Raw genomic sequence first — 17,263 nt, forward strand, 5'->3', positions numbered from 1 at the left:
CGAGAATTGCTCAGACAGATCTCAAAAGGCAGTCGGACCCCTTCAGCAGTGACCATCTCCGCTGTCCTGAAGCACCTTTCATCAAAGGTAAGTTGCGGGAGCTGGCTTCAGCAGACGCATACTAAGCTGTGCTAATACAGATCATAATCATCCTGGCATACATGTTCTTTCCACGGAAAATTCAGTCGCACCAAACAGCGACAAGGACAAAAATCGTATGCATAATTGGAGAAAGGAAGACGGCGAAGGAAGGACGAAAAGGCGTTGTGGGAGACCACATCATTCTTTATCGGCGTTTCAAGATGAAAACCTTTCTACCACTCAACCTGCAAAATACCAGAACCATGCTGAAATTGCACATCCCAGCGACAAATACGCACGAAGACAGCGGCACAGAACCAGGGGCGATAGGTACGAGCTTGGAAACAATCTCCCAAGATCAAAACCAAGAAGAAAGCTTATGGCTGGTGAACACACTGTGAATGCATGGAGGCTGGAAAAGGGGCTCCAACCACCCAACAAGAGAACAAACAGACTATCTTTAAAATCAGGCCGTAGACCAGGGATTTTCGATCACGTAAAAACATCAACACGCATGCACAGGCACGACCTGCCTGACTTGGCGTTTTCAGACATGGAATTTCTCAAGAAGAAACCATCGCAATTCTACAGTGATCGGCATCAGAAAACAATGATGTCTCCGTCTCTCTATCAGGACAGAACATCCTCAAGGTCTCAGGCATCCTGGTCAAGCTATCTAGCTCAACAAGCACCATTTCCAAGGAGGCAGGGGCCTGCGCCGCCTGCACCGCCTGCATCACCACCCTTTGGGAACGCTCCTCCTATCCGGGAATGTCGAGGCCGTCGGGAATCCCCTCCCATGTCTCCTGAAAGCTTTGTGACCAGTCGAGTCCTTCAGGACTGGGCAACGAATGCATTATTGCAAGGGATCGAGTCATTCTCGCCGAACAGCAAAAAACAGTGCTACTCGCTGGACGATCTCAAAGCTTTGGCACAAGACCGCCAACTATCTAGTGCTTCACACGATCCCTGTGAGGGGCAGACGAGCCACATCAGGCCAGCGCGCAGAGGACTTGAAAGCTCTCATCATGCTACAGAGTATCAGGTTCGCGAGAAAGTTGCTGGCTTGCCTCACAAATACCAACAGCGACACTTTCAAGCTCCGTACTTGACAATGAAAAATGACAACCTAAAGCCGAGCGCCCAGAAACTTAGTCCAACCAACATTCAAGGGCCAAAACAACGACCACAATCCGTACACCCCGAACCAAATACAATTGGCAACAATGGACAGCCCGACCCTTCAAACCTCACGGTAGGACCTGAGTACTCCCATTATTGGCCATCTCCTGGGCCCAATGAGACCTTGGGCACGGCTAATGATTTGGAACGTGATTGGCTTCGACAACCGCAAGTTACTGACAGCAACGACCAAGATTGGGCACTGGGTGAACAGTCTTTCCTCCAGACGACGTACGACGACACTCACGACTCACAAGGCTTTGACAACGCCACCCTGATCGCAGATATCGTGAGCCAAGATAGTCAAGTTATGTCGGACGGTCTTGATGAGTTCGACCTTCAACTAATGCAGACGGATCCCATCAATTTTCCTCCCCTGGAGACTCTATGCACAAGCAATTGGCAGCATCAGGCAGGTGGGCAACAAGAAAAGAAAAATAACCGGGAAGTAAGCCCGTTCCCTGGGTCAACAGTGTCGATGACTGAACCGGCGGATGCGGCGATTGATGGCGACGCGGGATATCAAGTGAAGCCGAGATGGCACTGGGGCCGTTCGGTGATTCAATCGAATCACCACCCGAGTCGCGGTACAACTCGAGTGCCAGAGTTGCCACAGCACGAAAGTCCCTCGAGGCTTTTTCTCGGCCTCGGCTTCTTTTCTGATGCCCTAGGGACTGGAAGTTGAGGGATTTTGCATCATGCTTCTGCTGTTGTCTGTGTTAAGCTGACCCCTGCTGGGAGTGCCTAAATACGATAATGAGAATTAATTTGAATCGCGATCATACGAATACCTGTGTGATCTATCCACCCATAGCATGGACTGACGGGTCAGAAATTTCGAAACTTACAAAAACCGACTGTCGCTTTGGGGATTTGTCGCTCGTGGCCAGTGGGATCTTGCTTCTGCACTTCCGGGCCTGCCGAGGAGTTACTTGTACTTTCTAAATGTGTGAGGCCTGAGTTTCAGAACCTCTGTGTAAAGTAATCAGCGTCCGAGTGCAGACCGAGTGTCGCCTGATGATGTGGGGATTCGAGTAAAGAGTAAACACAGGGGATGTTGATTGGAAGCTTCATCTCGGTTGATGGATGATCAGCGGGGGACCTGGAGAATAAATCATACATGATTACTTTAAGCTTGAAGCTTTGAAAGTTAGGCTTACATAACTGTGTAATAAAGAGAGCGCTTTGTCTACATGTTCGAGATTTTGTGCGATGGAATCTCTCTGCCTGGGACGAGTGCATATTGATATCGCTGGTGACCTTGTCCGACCTCGCACCCTTGATGAATCTATAGTCCCTTGAATATCGTCTAGACGACATTCCGAAGGTTCAAAAGTCCCAGACCCCGGGAGCGTCTGACTACGCTACCAGTTCTTGATAAATATGAAGAGAGTGATTCGATATCTACAAGACCAGGGTACGTGTGCTTTTGAGAATGGTGATGTATTCTATCTACATCATTCCGTAGCAGTCCTTGTTTCTTTGTTGTTCTGTCACCTCTAACAACCCCCCCCCCTCTCTCTATATCTTAACGATCCATAATAACTTACAATGTGTTGCTACCATTACCAGCCGTCAAAGCCTCGGACCAGAAATACTCGGGCTCAGCATACCTCTCCCCATCGACCAAGGAACCACAACAGCGAATCCGGCATCATAGTCCGTCGCGGCACAAAGACAAAGACATAGCCACTAATAATCCGATCCACCATCATCATCATAATCCTCAATCTCGACTTGACAAGTCTGGTACGGAGGCGGCAGGGCCGGAGAGGGGCCTATCGACCACCACGACGGTCGTGGACGGTGGCGGCGCCGCGAGAGTTCCGGACGAGACGCTAATAAGTCGAAACGTCACTCGCCATCAGTACGCACAGGACAGCATTCTGCAATCTTACGACGTGTATATTCCGGACCATGACCACGAGCGTGAACGCGATCAGCGCCGGGGGTCCGGTGGTGGCGGTGGTGGTGGTGCCCAAACGACTGATCGAAAGGGAGAGGAGGGTGAAGAAGAGGAGACCGAGGAGAATGGGTCGAGGCAAAGTGGGAAGGACAAGAAGTTCTGGGTCCTTTTCATCCACGGAGGCTACTTTCGCGACACCAACGTGACATCTGCCTCTCTGGTCCCTGCTCTTTCAAGAATCGTATCATCATCGACGTCGACATCGACGTGGTCCTCCGTCGCTGGATACGCGTCCATAAATTACCGACTGAGCCCGAACCCACACTACCCTCAAGACCCGACGAAGACGCCGAGATATGAACTCCGCGACGCGAAATGGCCAGACCACATGCACGACGTCTTGGCCGCCATAGCGCACTTGCAGGGCAGATACGGCTTCGGGGATCGGTATCTCCTCGTCGGCCACAGCGTCGGGGCGACGATGGCGCTGTTATCCACGCTGTCGTCGTTCCCGTACTTGTTTTCATCTTCCACACCTGCATCTGGGTCTGGCGTGATGATGATGACGAAGAAGAAGAAGAAGGAGGAGGAGGAGAAAACGAAACTGACAATATCGCCCCCGCTCGCCGTGCTGGGCGTGAGTGGGATCTACGACTTTCCGGCCCTCCACGCCCGGTTCCCCAGCTACGTCGACCTCACGCGGAACGCAAACATATCGACCGTCCAGGACGACGCCGCCGCAAGTCCCGCGCGGTACGACGTCCGTCGGTACGAGACCGAGTGGGCTTCGAACGTGCCCGGTGGCAAGGTCGGCGTCGTCCTCGCCCATTCGAGGGACGACGGACTCGTGGATTGGGGGCAGGTGGAGATCATGAGAGACGTGCTGCTCACCGGGGCTCGCATCATCGACGGTTCTCCCGGTGCGAGTAGCACATCACACGGAGCGGTCGTCAAGAGCCAAATCGACATTCTTCCCGGCAGTGCTGGCACTTCTCCCGGCGGCCGCGGAGAGGTCAGAGACGGCAAAGAAGAAGCCGGAGAAGCAGACAGGCCAGGCAGGCCAGACGGTGAAGACCGCAAAGACCGCGGCAACAACAACAAACAAGGACCAGACCACAGAGACGCCGAGGACGTCAAAGACGTCAACGACATTGAAGATGGTAAAAATGCATTCGGCAGCAAGCCTCAAAGACAAAGTTTACACGGCGCCAAGGTCCAAGTAAAGGTTCTCGAGATACACGGCCAACATGACCGGATATGGAGCGAGGGCACCGAGTTGGCCAGGGCGATACGTGAGGGCGTTGAGATGATGAAGAGATTGTCAGAGGAGAAATGGTCGTCACCACCATAGCCCACGCTCTCCAGTGTATACCCCGGCTCATCGTAAGAGTTTGACATCTCACAAAGAGTCACACGAACGTACGAGTGTGTGTGTGTGTGTGTGTGTGTGTGTGTGTGTGTGTGTATACCCAGATCATGACTGTGATGGTGTGATGGATTGTATCGAGTACACGCATATAGGAATTTGTAAAGCCCAAACCACGTGGATAATTGAAGATGAGTATTGTACAATGTAAGAATTGTATCGTCAAGACCGGTGAACTACGAATGCGAGTTTGAGATGCAGGTTTTTTCAAGTACGACAAATACACTAGTTAGTACATGGGATACACGGTACGTACATCAGCTGGATATCCACCGGCCACATGTCGACGACCTCGTGCACTTTTGCCAACATTCAACTTGTACCAAAAAGTCCTATATTCGGAAACTTTACGGAGCAAGATTCTGCACTGGGAACAAAAGTCATTCCCCCATTTCTAACATATTCTCGGAGTCTCTCAATCTTTGATGACGGGCACCGGAACAACAACTGTCTCCTCTGCTCCCTGCTTCTCCGTGACACTCTCACGTCTGAGCTCGGTCGCCGCGGCTGCTTCCACATCGTTGGTCTCGCTGACAATCACTGCATTCACTTACGTTAGTTGTTGCCAATGTCAGTGGAGGCCATAAGAGATGGAGAGAGAAGGTGTGCGGTTCACTTACTGTCATCTTCGTACAAGGTGTAGTTGATCAGAGAGGCCTTCGGAGGGAAGAAGTAGTTTATGAGCATGTATAACGCAACGGACACGGCGCTGCGGTCTTGAAGTTAGTCTTTCTCGTGCGCTCCAGACAACCTTTTCTTTGAAGAGACAAAACCCAATACTCACGTTCCAAACAGCCAGCTAAAGTAGTATGTATAAGGTTGCACGTTAGGAACCTTGGCATTGACCCCGTGCTGTATTTAGGAGAGTCCGAGATTAGTTGTTCCATCGTGTGTTCTCAAAAGTATCAGTCAAGACGTACAATTAGTCCAGGAAGATTGGGAGCAAAAGAGATGACCCAGGCTGCGATGGCTCGCCAATTGAAACCGAACCAGTACCAATAGATACCTCCGGGGAAGTTGTAGTATTCACGCATGTCGACACGACCCTTTCGGACGAGGTAGAAGTCGGCGATCATGATTGCTGCAATACCTGAAAGGAAACATGCGTAGGAACCGAGGAAGTTGAGCAAAGCCGGAGCGTCTAGATTGAAGAAGTCAGAGGTCGGTTACATAAACGGTACAGGACTGGTGTGCTCTAGCGGCATGATAATTTCAGGACAGAAACGCACTTTGCACAATCAACCACGGGCAAGCCGCAAAGGACAGAATCGCGCAAAGGGCCGACGACCGGAAATTGTTGAAATACCGCGGACACAGGGAGGTCATGTCGTTCGAAAACGCCCTGTTGTTCATTTTAAGGTTAATCAGCCGCTCGGAATGCAAGAGCACACACGGATCTGCAACGTACACGGCATTGGCACTGATATTGATTCCAATGTTTGAGAGAATGAATGCCGCAGCACAAAAGACCTGAGCAGCTCGATTGTTCCAGAGCAAGAAAAGATCAGCCGCGTTCCATTCGTATACGCCGTACTTTGCTTGAGCGGCACCGGTCGCAAGGGTGGCCACCACGATAGGGAGGGTGTTTGTGATTGGGATCCACAAGATTTGCCAGCTAGGAAAGTCGTCATTAGCAGGAGACTCGAGCTAAGCGGGACCCCAGCGAGGTTCTCTCACAAGTTACCGCTGCCGTGCTTCATATATCTGCTAAAGTCGGCCGCGTTCGTCTCGACGGCTGAGGCGCCTCCAGCAAGAGCGTTGATCGCTTGAAGAACAGCCCACCCCGACCCGGTCGATCGGCCACGAATATATGGAGTGTCACCTCCATTGGTGGCGATCCTGGACACAATCAATCGTAAGCTGGGGCAAAATTACATCGGCATAAGAGAGGCATTTACATCGCCCATATGAAGATACCAAAGTAGCAGATCGGTACGATGATTGCTTTGACTAAAAACAAATATCGAAGTTTGCCTGAAAGAGGCACCAGAAGTTAGCAAGCAGCCCGAGCTTAGATCCAAGAAAGCACTCACGAACGGGCATGACGACCAGTGGACTCTGTAGAACGATTGTCAGATATATGTTCAAACCACTCATACACGTCGTCAGACGTACCTGAATGCACCAGAAAATAAAAACCGAGAGTAGTTCTTTCGACTCGATTCCAGCGCTCGCAGGAAGTCTGTTGGGAATTCTGTTGTCTGCGATGCTGTCAATCGAAGGAATTCTGGCTCCGCAAACGGTGCTTACAGCTAGGCCAGATGCCCGAGAGCAAGATTGTAACGTAAGTACCACCGAGGTAAGTCTGCACGAACATCCAAATCTAAATTTTCCACCATCATCAGTAAGATCAATTGATTTTGGTGTCCATAAGGTGTTCCTTGAAACTCACAAGGCCAATGATCATGCGGGCAAGAATAGGGACGACACTTCCCCACGGACCGAATGATGCACGGATGTTGACAGGGAAAGGGGTGTGGGTGAAGGTCCCGATACGACCGGTAAGCGCTGAAGGAATGGATACCAGGAAGTAGGAGCAGAATGCGATTGGAATGGCTGTCCGCGCGGTGAATCCGAGAGTACTGAAGAGGACATGCTGTTAGGACAGGGCATGCGTGCAACCAGGATTGAGATGTTATGCTCACATAAGGGATGCTCCGGTGCTCCAACTACCTCCAGCAAGAGCGTCGGACATCCAGTAGAAACTGTTCGTCGGCATCATGTCAGGCTTTGCATCGGCGACACCAACAGACAGCAAACTAACGTCAAGTCTCTCATCCTCCATGTTCTCTGTTCTTTCGGTACCGGGTCCAAATCTGTGTGGAGAGAGCATAATTCAGTGAATGTTTGGTCGTGATATGGGACTTGTCTCACCTGGGTTCGACCAGCGGGTGTCCTTGTTGTACGATCCTGGTCTCGGCGCAATGGCGACCTTCTGGTCGATTTTCCGGAGAATATCCATGAATACTGACCTGCACCGATAGTTTGACAGTCTACAGTAGACAGAAACATTCAAGGTTGTGACTCCAAAGCGTGACCGAGTACAGGAAAGCGGGATATAAAGCGGTGTTATGTTTCGTGCTTATCGCTTTCCAGCATCTCAAAGTCGAGAGTCCAGAATGTCGGAAGTCAAAAACTGCGATAGGCATGCGCCCGGCACAGGCTTTACTGGGATCGACCTCAAAGACACATCAATAGAATCTGATACGGATTTCATTCTGCTGCGCTTGTCTCGAAGTTCAAGCTGGACAAAACCGAGTTAGTCAATAGAGGTATCAATAGTGGGACTTGGGGCGGCCCATTCTTATCAACGATCATGGCCCGGCACTTTCTGGCACTTGTCCGGCATTCTGGAGAGGTAGAAGTTCGAAAGCCTGTCGTGGACACCCTGATTGCCAGGAACCTCAAAACCGACGTGTCGAAGCAGTGTAGCCGGTGCGTCTGTCTCCTTCACAGAACTTGACAAGTAACAACAATCATGATCGCAAAAACCCCAGTTGAGATATTAGACCCAGAGGTTGCTGCTCTGGCAGCTAAGTACGATGTATACGAAGTGCACAAGGCACTCGCGGCCAGGGACGTGGCAAATGCATATCCTCTTGCGAAGTACCCGGAGTACCTCCCATCCACTGAGCATGGTAGCAATCCTGGCTACCATGGCGAGTTCGACCATATTGAACCAGGTACACGCGCCGATCCTGCCATGCCGAACTTGAAAGGGCTTCCAGGATATACCGAAGAGTGTGTGCACCCTTAACTGCCTCTAGTGTCATGCGAAGCGGCCACCTGACAACAGTTGTATCAGGTACATTACTCCTCGCCTGGGCAGCATCATCAAAGGGTAAGCAACAGCCTGCCTGGTCACTTGTTTGGCACTGCTGAGTTTGTTTTCGCAACCCAGAGTACAGCTCAGTAAACTCACTGCTGCTGGACTGGATGAGCTCGCTCTCCTGGCGACTCAGCGTGGCGTGCTTGCCTTCCACGACCAAGACCTGAAAGATCAGGGCATCGAAAAATTCAAAGAGTTTGGCAATCACTTTGGCCCTTTACATCGCCATCCCACGCAGTCTTGTGTAAGTGTCCAGAAATCCCAACGAATGAGATTTTAGGCTGACGTAAATCCTCTTTCAGATCAAAGGTCACAAGTATGGCCCCGAGTCTTGCTCCGTCGACCTGGGGAAAAGCTGACAATTCGCTGTAGCGACTTGACCATCATATACGAAGGCCCAGAACCAGGCGGTGATAAGTTGCGCAAGGAGCTTGGTCATGGCTCCAAGAACACGTAGGCTCCGATCGGTCACAAGCCATGAAAGAAAGGAAGCCCATTCACTCACTGAATGCAGATACGTCCAATGGCACACCGATCAGTGCCACGAACCTCAGCCGCCCGCTGTATCCATGCTTGTTGCACTGGAGGTTCCGGCTACAGGCGGTGGTGACACATTGTTCTGCTCTGCCACCAGGGCTTACGATACCCTCTCCCCAGCCATGCAGAAATTCGTATGCACCTTGTGGTCGGAAAATTCTTCGAAGCTCATTTCGGATTCATCGGCGAAGATAGGTGGTCCAGTTCGACGTGCACCGGTCCCGATCGCTCACCCAGTCGTCCGTGTGCACCCAACAACTGGGCAAAGAGTATGACCCGTTGCGAGACTTTACACGAACAAGGCGAGGCTGACTCTTGTTGTCTAGTCTCTGTTCCACAACCCGCATTTCAGCACTGACCGCATCCACAATCTAAAGGAGCAGGAGAACATCGCCATTGGCAACTTCCTCAGGAACCACATCGAAAACAGCCAGGATTTCCAATGTCGTGTCAGATGGGCAGAAGGTGCAGTCGTTGTGTACGACCAACGTGTCGTCTTCCACAGTGCTACACACGACTACGAGCCAGGCGATCGCCGCCATCTCCTGCGCATAACGTGAGTGTGATCAGTCTCGATCAATGCTGTGCACAACTGACAGAGCATGATGCAGTCCACTAGGGGGTAGGCCCATCCCTACACCGGAGGCAGGTGAACGTCCAGAGCTGACGGTGAGGTAAGGTAGCACCCTGAATGATGCTGGAAGGGGTTTGGGTAGAGGAAATGCATCCCTAAAATTTGGGCATACTGCGTCCTGTGTTTGGAGTGGTTGGCGAGACTGACGACGCCGTGGAAGTGTACATGGATAGATAAATGAACGGTTGTCCTATAGACTCATGAAGAGTGCAAGACGACCAATACCTATTATTGAAAGTTTTAAAACGTACAATTAGTCCATTGACCAGCTGGTTGAACTGAGGAGCGGATCTTCGCCTCCCAGGAATGCGCTGAGGTCTAGCCCAAAGTCTTCCGATAGTAGAGCGTCAGTGGCCAGATGTGGCTGCGAAGCAGAGGAGTTCATCGCATCACCAGCCGACCACGAGTCTCCAAGTCGAGAGCTGCGCCAAGTTGCTATGGTTGCCAAGTCAGACAGCTTGTCCTGGGCAGATTTGTCGTATAGGGATGAATAAGATCCCGGGTGATATCCCTGCTGGTGGGGACTCTGACTGTAAGCCGGCCGTTGATCTTCGACTGTTGCTTCAGCAAGGTTGTGTGGACCTCGCACACGAGCAATGATGGTTCTCCGAAGTACTGTAGAAAAAGGTGAGTAGCCAAATGGTCGAATACAAATGTGATACATACCCTCGCCCCACCGTTTAGCGAGCACCCAACCTGTCAGCCGGTCGAGGACCCTGAGTGAAGACTCGACCAAAGTTCGTGCATCTTTAGAGTATCTCGGGCACACTAGGCGCTGATGTCAGAGTCGCGACGGTAATGACCGATTGGAACAGCGTACATTGTGGGCATCTTGCCAGATAGTCGAACAGGTCTCCGCATACGAAGGCCGCAAATGCCTGTCAACACAGGGTCAGTGTCGATTGGCTAGAAAAGAGGAGACACGCACGAATGGTGGTGGGGCAGCAATGGTGGCGTTGGTGCTCGCCCTCAGCTCGATGAAAGCCTCGAGCTGGACAAGGAGATCGTGTGCATTCTGGTACATCTCATCAGCCATTCGCAAGAAGAATGTCGTTGAGGGGAGATGCTCCTCAGTGCTGGTTTCCGCTAGTGGTAGCCCGATCTCGGCCGCCGTTGTCATTTGCCTGAACGTCACTGAGCCATTACATCGCCTGGAAATAATGCACAACTCACGGCAAGTAGGTTCTGCGCAATAGCACATTGCTCAGCCTGATTGGAGTGGTTGCTGAGCAAAATCCCTGAGGTAGTCGTTCAGCGGGAGAACACCACTTCGAGAAAGTCGGCATCGGACTTACAACGTCAAGATTTTGCGCTTTATAGCGACGAAGATTCTGTCGCGACCATTTGTGGCTTGGTGGTAAGCCCTTTTCCCACTGACGTAGAAGGCCCAGTGTACTTTGATAGTCACTGCTAGCTTCCCAAGGTGCCGCATGGAACCTGGTGCGGTCCAACTCATTTGTGGACCGACATGCTCGGACTGAGACGTGACCGAAGAGATTATCGCCTGGAACAGACTTCAGCGGCCAAACGGCAGGACGGTTGCGTAAGAGAGTCACCTTGGATAATTGTGGCGTAAAGCGACCGGTGCGGCGTTGTCTCCAGATGCTCATTACCTTCGGCCGCTCTCGTGTTTGCCAGAACCGCGCGTTGTGCAGGCTTTTGGCCGAAGCTGAAGTCTTCTTCACTACACGGAAGACGCACACTGATATCTGATAGGTCGAATGATCTGGGACGTGCGGTTCCGGAAGCGAGGTGTTGATCATGAGCTGCAGCACAACACGATCAGCACGAGACTTTGAATCCATGAAGAGACAACTTGCACTGAATGAGCCAGAAACTGAAGCCAGAATGGTCAGTCAGTGAATTGGGATGAAGCAGCTGTGTCTTACGTCCTTCGAGCGGATTCGGATGCTATGCGCTCTTCAGCAGTAGCGCTGTCCGGCAAGTCGTAGGTCGATTCGCGATGCAGCTTCAGGATACCTGCCACTAAAGCAATTATACAGTGAGAGATTTGCCGTCTTCTCTGGAGTCTGTCACGTACTCCGTACTGCGATTCCCATTTGCATCTACTCAAAGGGTATTAGGCTGATACTTCTGAGCAAATAGCGCCGTAAGCGACACTTACCCAACCCAACTGTCCGCAACCATGGGCCCATTCGTATATCCCCAGCAAGAAGAAGGCCTGTGTGTTCTCAATGTTCGGGCTATACTGTTCGCGGAGGGCAAGGGCGCGAGCTTGTGCAGCGAAAAATTCTGACGCACGCAGTGCGCCATCATACCTGCGGATAAGAGACTCCGTAAAGGGTGCTGCCAGGGCGAGTATGCACACAAGCAGAAAGCGCCCTATGCCATCATCAGGACTCTCAAGCCGATCGAGAAGATGCATCTCTTTGGTGAAGCCTGCCGGCACCGATATCAGCAAACTTATCGTTCGGAGTATTTCTCCCGGACATACCGCATGAAAAGTAGCTGGACACAAAAGACCTGCAACCATCGGCAACTTCGGCAAATTCTGGCATCCTGACTCTCGCAGTCAGCCAGAGGACATACTGTATATACTGTATCCTCAAGGGCTCACAACATACGGGAAGCTGTCATAGGCTTGTACGTCTGGACGAGTCCTTTCGATGACGTGAGCATGCACTGGGCATTTCAGAGGGTGGGCAGGGTGCCTACAAGAGCGGAAAGTTGACTTCTGGTAAAGACTTGCGTTGCACCGCCCGGAACTGTCGTTGGTATGGTCGGCGTCGTTGTTGAAGGCAGTGAGGGGATTTGAATGGAACAAACCTGTCTATCAAGGCGACTGAATCCACGTTCAGTGTATTTGCTGCAGCGACCGGCCCGTCAACTCACACTCGCCACAGCCAGCTATAGGTACTTACCATTCGTGTTGCACACCAGCAGCAATACATCGATCACAAGGTGGCGGCTTGTCACTGGAAGCCACATCGTGGGACGTCGCCTTAGTGCAGCGCGTCCTATACCGCCTGCACCTTGTACAGGCCTTGCTGGCTCGACCGGAGGGGGTCGTCAATGCAGGTCCACGGGCAACAGGGCCGGGAGAGCTGGATCTGCTTGACATTGATGTGGATACGGCCTCAGACGCTGCTGCAACCGAGTCCCGTCTGTGTTACAGGCGATGTCCACCGTTCGAGGCCCAGTCCTTAAACTTGTCAAGATATTGAGGAAGAAGAGACCGCGATGGATTGAGCAGATCTTGGCACTTAAGTGCCGGGTCCCCGGCACTTTGAAGATGCGGACAATTCCACCGCGATCCTTATCTGCTCAATCTGTGCTCCATGTTCCAATATGCCTTCGCCCGTATCGAGACAGGCCCAGATTCCGGTCCCATCTCAATGGCCCTTTCTGTACGGCCAGATCTGCAACCAGAACGAGCGAGGGGGGCGAGCGCGGGCCAGAGCGGAAGGAAATCACTCCCCCATCCCTGCGCGAAACGACAAAGGCCTTCAAGCATTATTATTAGATACTATGTCAGAACTTACCTCGCTTCTTCACCTTCTTCTGGAGCGCCCATCCCGCCTATACCGGCAGATTCCTGCTGCGAACGGCGCTCGTTCAGGGTGAGTGCAAGGCAGCTTCTGCCTTATGGAGTGTACTAAATGTTGCGCTGGTCGAACGAAGTCACGACGCGAATAGGTCTACCGGGGAATGGAAGTATCGAGATCTGTCCTGGAAGAGTGTTGAATACAGAGCGTCGATGTCCTTGGAGAGAAGAAATCACAACAACCTGGAAATTGTATGGGTAACGGTGAACCACGTCAACCACAAATTTAGGACATGTTGCTACAAAAGAGATAGCCTGTTTTATTAGCGTATCTTGGCGCCTATTTAGTGTACGAGACGTCATTGGCCTAATTACCCTAATGGGCTCTAAACACTCTAATCTATCATCTCCCTCTACAAAACTACAACACGTTGAACGAATACATCATCTCGACCTTCGTGGGCAGTGCTCCTGGCTCCTGCTGAGTAGGCCGATGTTTTTGAATCGCGATTGGTCCACCAGAGAAGGACACTACATTGACCGACTACATCTATGGTGAACATATCATCCCTGGCCGCGTGATTCTAGCCGTGACACCATCTCTAGTGACCCTTCATGACACCAACCCGGAGACCTTTGAAGCATGCACAATTTCAGTTCGGTGCCGAAAAAAACGATGTAGGTACAGCTTGCACAAGGAACTAACTCCGACACCAGCCCCGCGAGTCAGACTCACCCCTCCGAGTATTGTGAAACGAAAGATAGATGGACTGATGGAGAAGATGAATTGCCTCAAGCTTCGCTGAACCCATAATTCCCGCGTCCCATCCCACGCTATGCAAACCATGTGACCTTACAGGCAGGTATAAACAATAGACTTTGTGACAAAGACATAGACAAAAACCGTCCTGGTCGAGCCAGCCATGCGGGAATTGACCAATACATATCACCGTTGCTCGAGCCAGACCGGAAAATCTAACAAAACACTTCTTGGTCATGACGGGTCGTTAAAAAGTAACAGCCATAAATCTGTTCAAGGTTAGACAAAGGAAATGCACCCTCCACCCTTCGCTCTTCACCCATGTCGCCCGATTTCGATCAGGTCTTGATTTTCTTCACGTCCTCTTTATCTGCCATATCCACACTGCCCTTCCTCTTCTCCCCATTGCCGCTGGCTTCATTGGCCGTGTCACGACCTCCAAATCCTAGACCTCTGCCATCAGATGGCGTAGGAAACGCCAGAGGACTGGGTAGGACTGCCGAGTTCAGTCCACCATTCCTTCCGCCATCAAACCAATCGCTGAAGAAGTTGCTTGGGCTCGGTAACAGGTCATTGTTCATGTAACGACTCGGTAAGGCTGATATAGGTGTCTCGATATTGTTCCTATTATCATTATAGGCTTCGCGGTTCTGGTTCGATGTTGGCGGAGGATGTGGTCGAGCGAATGGATTTGGTGGCCCGCTCGCTCCAGCGGACATTACCGCGGAAGCACTAGGCGATGGGGGCGGAAGAACGATGTGGTCACTTCCTCGAGCAGTATTTCCTGACGGATCTGTCGATTGTCCCGTCGAACCACTTGGTGAATCATTGTCTTCGGCCTCGGATGGGATTTGCAAGTTCAATTTGGGTCGAGCACCGGACTTTGATCCGGACGTATCTGACCTTTTTGGTGGAGCGAATTCTGGAACTGCCGTTTGCGACCTCGGTGGCTGCGCAGGGTCTTTACCTACAGCCGGAGCAGTTATGCTCCGTGGAAGCATCTTCGCATCCCTCGCCTCAACTTCCTTCTTCACCGGCTTTGGATCCGGAGCTCCGAAAAAGTGCTGGGCCAGTACAGATCCACCTTCATCAATGGGAGTAAATATACTCCTTGATTTCGACGACAGGTGTTTTGGCTGTGGGGGCGTTCCTTGCTCCGGAGGCCGGAGATTTTGTGTTTCGGGTTGAGGCGATGTACGAGGTTGGGGTTGAGGTGGAGGCTGGAGGCTTGGTTGTGGTGTTTGTGACTGCCGCCGTTGTTCCTGTAGATACTGTTGATGCGCCTGTTGCATTTGTTGATGCGATTGTGGAGGAGGCGTCGGTTGTGCTTGTTGTTGTTGTTGTTGCTGCTGCTGCTGCTGCTGTTGGGGATATTGATACTGAGGTTGCGGTGAAGGATGAGGTTGCATGTTAGGAGGAGCGTTGGGATTATAGATGGGAGGATTAGGGACGTAGGCAAAACCATTCTGTGGTGGTGGCGGCGTAGGATGGGGGTGCTGCATGGGGACCAGATTGGAACTGGTCCGCCGGATCATATTCTGTGAAGACGGCCTAGATATCATATGAGGAGGTTGTGGAGTGCCATGCCGTGGTTGAAACATGCCACTAGGCATCGGGGGTGAGACAGAGTTCATGGGTTGTTGGATGTGAGTAAAGGAGTTGGGATGTTGCATGTGTTGGGGCATAGCATGCTGAGGTGGGTGAGAGTCTTCTCTGACATGGCCCGGTTGTTCTTCCTCTTCATCTTCGTCGTCGTCGTCATCACCGCCCTTGTTCTTGAAGTCGATCGGGCCCTTGTGTTCATGTGGTTGTCCATACTGTGGGCACCATTAGCGCAAAGGCGCTATCGCAAGAATTCAAACCGACTCACATATTGATACCGCCGCAGCGTCTCGTTGATATCTCCCGAAGAAAACTCGTATAGTTTTTTGTTATTCCCGAAAATAATGACTGCGACGTCGACGGAACATAGGACCGAAAGCTCGTAGGCCTTTTTGAAGAGGCCGCCTTTTCGCTTGAGAAATGTGCTAGATGACAGGTCAGCGTCGGCGGCCCGTGGAGTTTACGTTGGCTTCACTAGGACCACTTACACCGAACGATTGCGGTCGTCCTTGATGGCTCTGATCTCAATCTTCCTCCGACCCATGGCTGATTATATCTTTCGCATGTGACAACGACCGATAACCCTTCGACAAGCACCGGTGATGGAATGTCGTAGATTGTACTCGTACACAGACTGCGACTCAACGACGGTCAAAGGGCACAAGCGGTCAAGAGAGAGACCACTGAACTTGGAAAGAGATTGATAGGTGAACAAAGGAAAAGGCCTATGTACGCAGGGTCGGAGTTTTCGGGTTTTCAATGGGCGCAATGCTAGGCCAAGTGACGGATGCGGTTTGAGGGTGGGCTGGACCTGGGTATGATTTCTTTGTCACAGAAAGGACTCAATGGGGACTGTGGGAGCGCATATAGGTAGGCAGATAGCGTTGAGGCACAAAGAGGTACGCGACGCCAACAAGCACGCGTGAACTGTGGTAGGGTTTGCTGCTGCAATGGTGGGTTGCTGGTATGGCGTTGATGCTAAAGATAGAAAGAGAGAGGAGAAGAGAGGAAGAAGGAAACTTTCAGGGTCGCAGTAGCAGTGATGACGGCGAGAAATTCTGTCAAAAGGCCGACGACACCAGGCGCTTAGCGGCCTCGTGGGGTGCAACGCACATGCCTAACTCAAAGGAATCGGCCACTAAACTGATGGACAACAGGGCCCCCGTTATGATTTCTGGCACGTACCTGAGGTACCGAAACTGCCTACCTGCCTACCTACTAGTTAGGATCTACTTGGTCCCTAGGCCCCTAGGTCCCTAGGTACCTAAGATCCTCCGAGGGCGGCTTAGGACTCAAAGGGCCTAATGCACACTCTGCACTCATACCTGAGGCACCTCCCAAGCATGCCTAACGGTCCGGATATACGCCGGGGCACACCTATACATTTACCTAGGTACGTTGGTACTTGTTACTTTCTACCTTGGGTGAACCGATGCCTGAACGAAAGCGATCGCAATGACATTTCAACGGTCCCATTTAGACGCCTACTCAATCCAGTCCTGATTAAGTCACTAGGTCATAATATGCGCGCCTCTTCTCTTTGCAATCTCTGCGCCCCAAAGGTGGCGTGTGTGCTGTCCGATGCTGTCCGAGCTCTCTCTCGCCATCGCTGCCCATGCTCTTTGCCTTAGCACTGGATGGCGCTACGTTTCATCTTCTCTCGATCCGAGCGTCTGACGATGCTGATTGGCTGGCCTGCTGATTGCTAATTTTAGATATTGTCTCGACCCTTGGTGGAGAGTCGTCGTATTGTAGGCCTCGACGATGTGCCCGCCTCGTTCTTTTCCTTCGAATGCTTTGT

The 17,263-nt window shown here is 51.7% G+C and overlaps 5 protein-coding genes across 5 annotated transcripts; 2 read left to right on the top strand and 3 right to left on the bottom strand.

Annotated features, from left to right (window-relative positions):
- Positions 1-880: 880 nt before the first annotated feature.
- On the top strand, positions 881-4,520 carry PV08_00687 (uncharacterized protein; the record flags this gene model as incomplete). The annotated part of the gene is made up of 3 exons (XM_016375052.1): positions 881-1,711; positions 2,635-2,680; positions 2,836-4,520. The coding sequence occupies 3 exons, from the start codon at positions 881-883 to the stop codon at positions 4,518-4,520; spliced, it is 2,562 nt and encodes an 853-aa protein (XP_016240328.1).
- A 490-nt stretch (positions 4,521-5,010) lies between these two features.
- PV08_00688 (uncharacterized protein) lies at positions 5,011-7,380 on the bottom strand (the record flags this gene model as incomplete). Its single annotated transcript, XM_016375053.1, has 12 exons — positions 5,011-5,135; positions 5,216-5,304; positions 5,380-5,447; positions 5,516-5,736; positions 5,825-5,937; positions 6,004-6,210; positions 6,273-6,434; positions 6,494-6,569; positions 6,686-6,796; positions 6,846-6,918; positions 6,988-7,177; positions 7,241-7,380. The coding sequence occupies 12 exons, from the start codon at positions 7,378-7,380 to the stop codon at positions 5,011-5,013; spliced, it is 1,575 nt and encodes a 524-aa protein (XP_016240329.1).
- Positions 7,381-8,073: 693 nt separating this feature from the next.
- On the top strand, positions 8,074-9,521 carry PV08_00689 (uncharacterized protein; the record flags this gene model as incomplete). Its single annotated transcript, XM_016375054.1, has 5 exons — positions 8,074-8,336; positions 8,392-8,436; positions 8,497-8,661; positions 8,852-9,230; positions 9,288-9,521. 5 exons carry the CDS (start codon positions 8,074-8,076, stop codon positions 9,519-9,521), a joined length of 1,086 nt encoding a protein of 361 aa, XP_016240330.1.
- Positions 9,522-9,848: 327 nt separating this feature from the next.
- Positions 9,849-12,114, bottom strand: PV08_00690 (uncharacterized protein; the record flags this gene model as incomplete). Its single annotated transcript, XM_016375055.1, has 10 exons — positions 9,849-10,210; positions 10,262-10,363; positions 10,416-10,473; positions 10,524-10,719; positions 10,769-10,833; positions 10,891-11,410; positions 11,485-11,581; positions 11,637-11,661; positions 11,721-11,995; positions 12,051-12,114. The coding sequence occupies 10 exons, from the start codon at positions 12,112-12,114 to the stop codon at positions 9,849-9,851; spliced, it is 1,764 nt and encodes a 587-aa protein (XP_016240331.1).
- A 2,084-nt stretch (positions 12,115-14,198) lies between these two features.
- Positions 14,199-16,006, bottom strand: PV08_00691 (uncharacterized protein; the record flags this gene model as incomplete). Its single annotated transcript, XM_016375056.1, has 3 exons — positions 14,199-15,677; positions 15,731-15,887; positions 15,951-16,006. 3 exons carry the CDS (start codon positions 16,004-16,006, stop codon positions 14,199-14,201), a joined length of 1,692 nt encoding a protein of 563 aa, XP_016240332.1.
- Positions 16,007-17,263: the final 1,257 nt, after the last annotated feature.

The sequence above is a fragment of the Exophiala spinifera genome, assembly GCF_000836115.1.
Source record: "Exophiala spinifera strain CBS 89968 unplaced genomic scaffold supercont1.1, whole genome shotgun sequence".
In the NCBI taxonomy this organism is placed as follows: domain Eukaryota; kingdom Fungi; phylum Ascomycota; class Eurotiomycetes; order Chaetothyriales; family Herpotrichiellaceae; genus Exophiala; species Exophiala spinifera.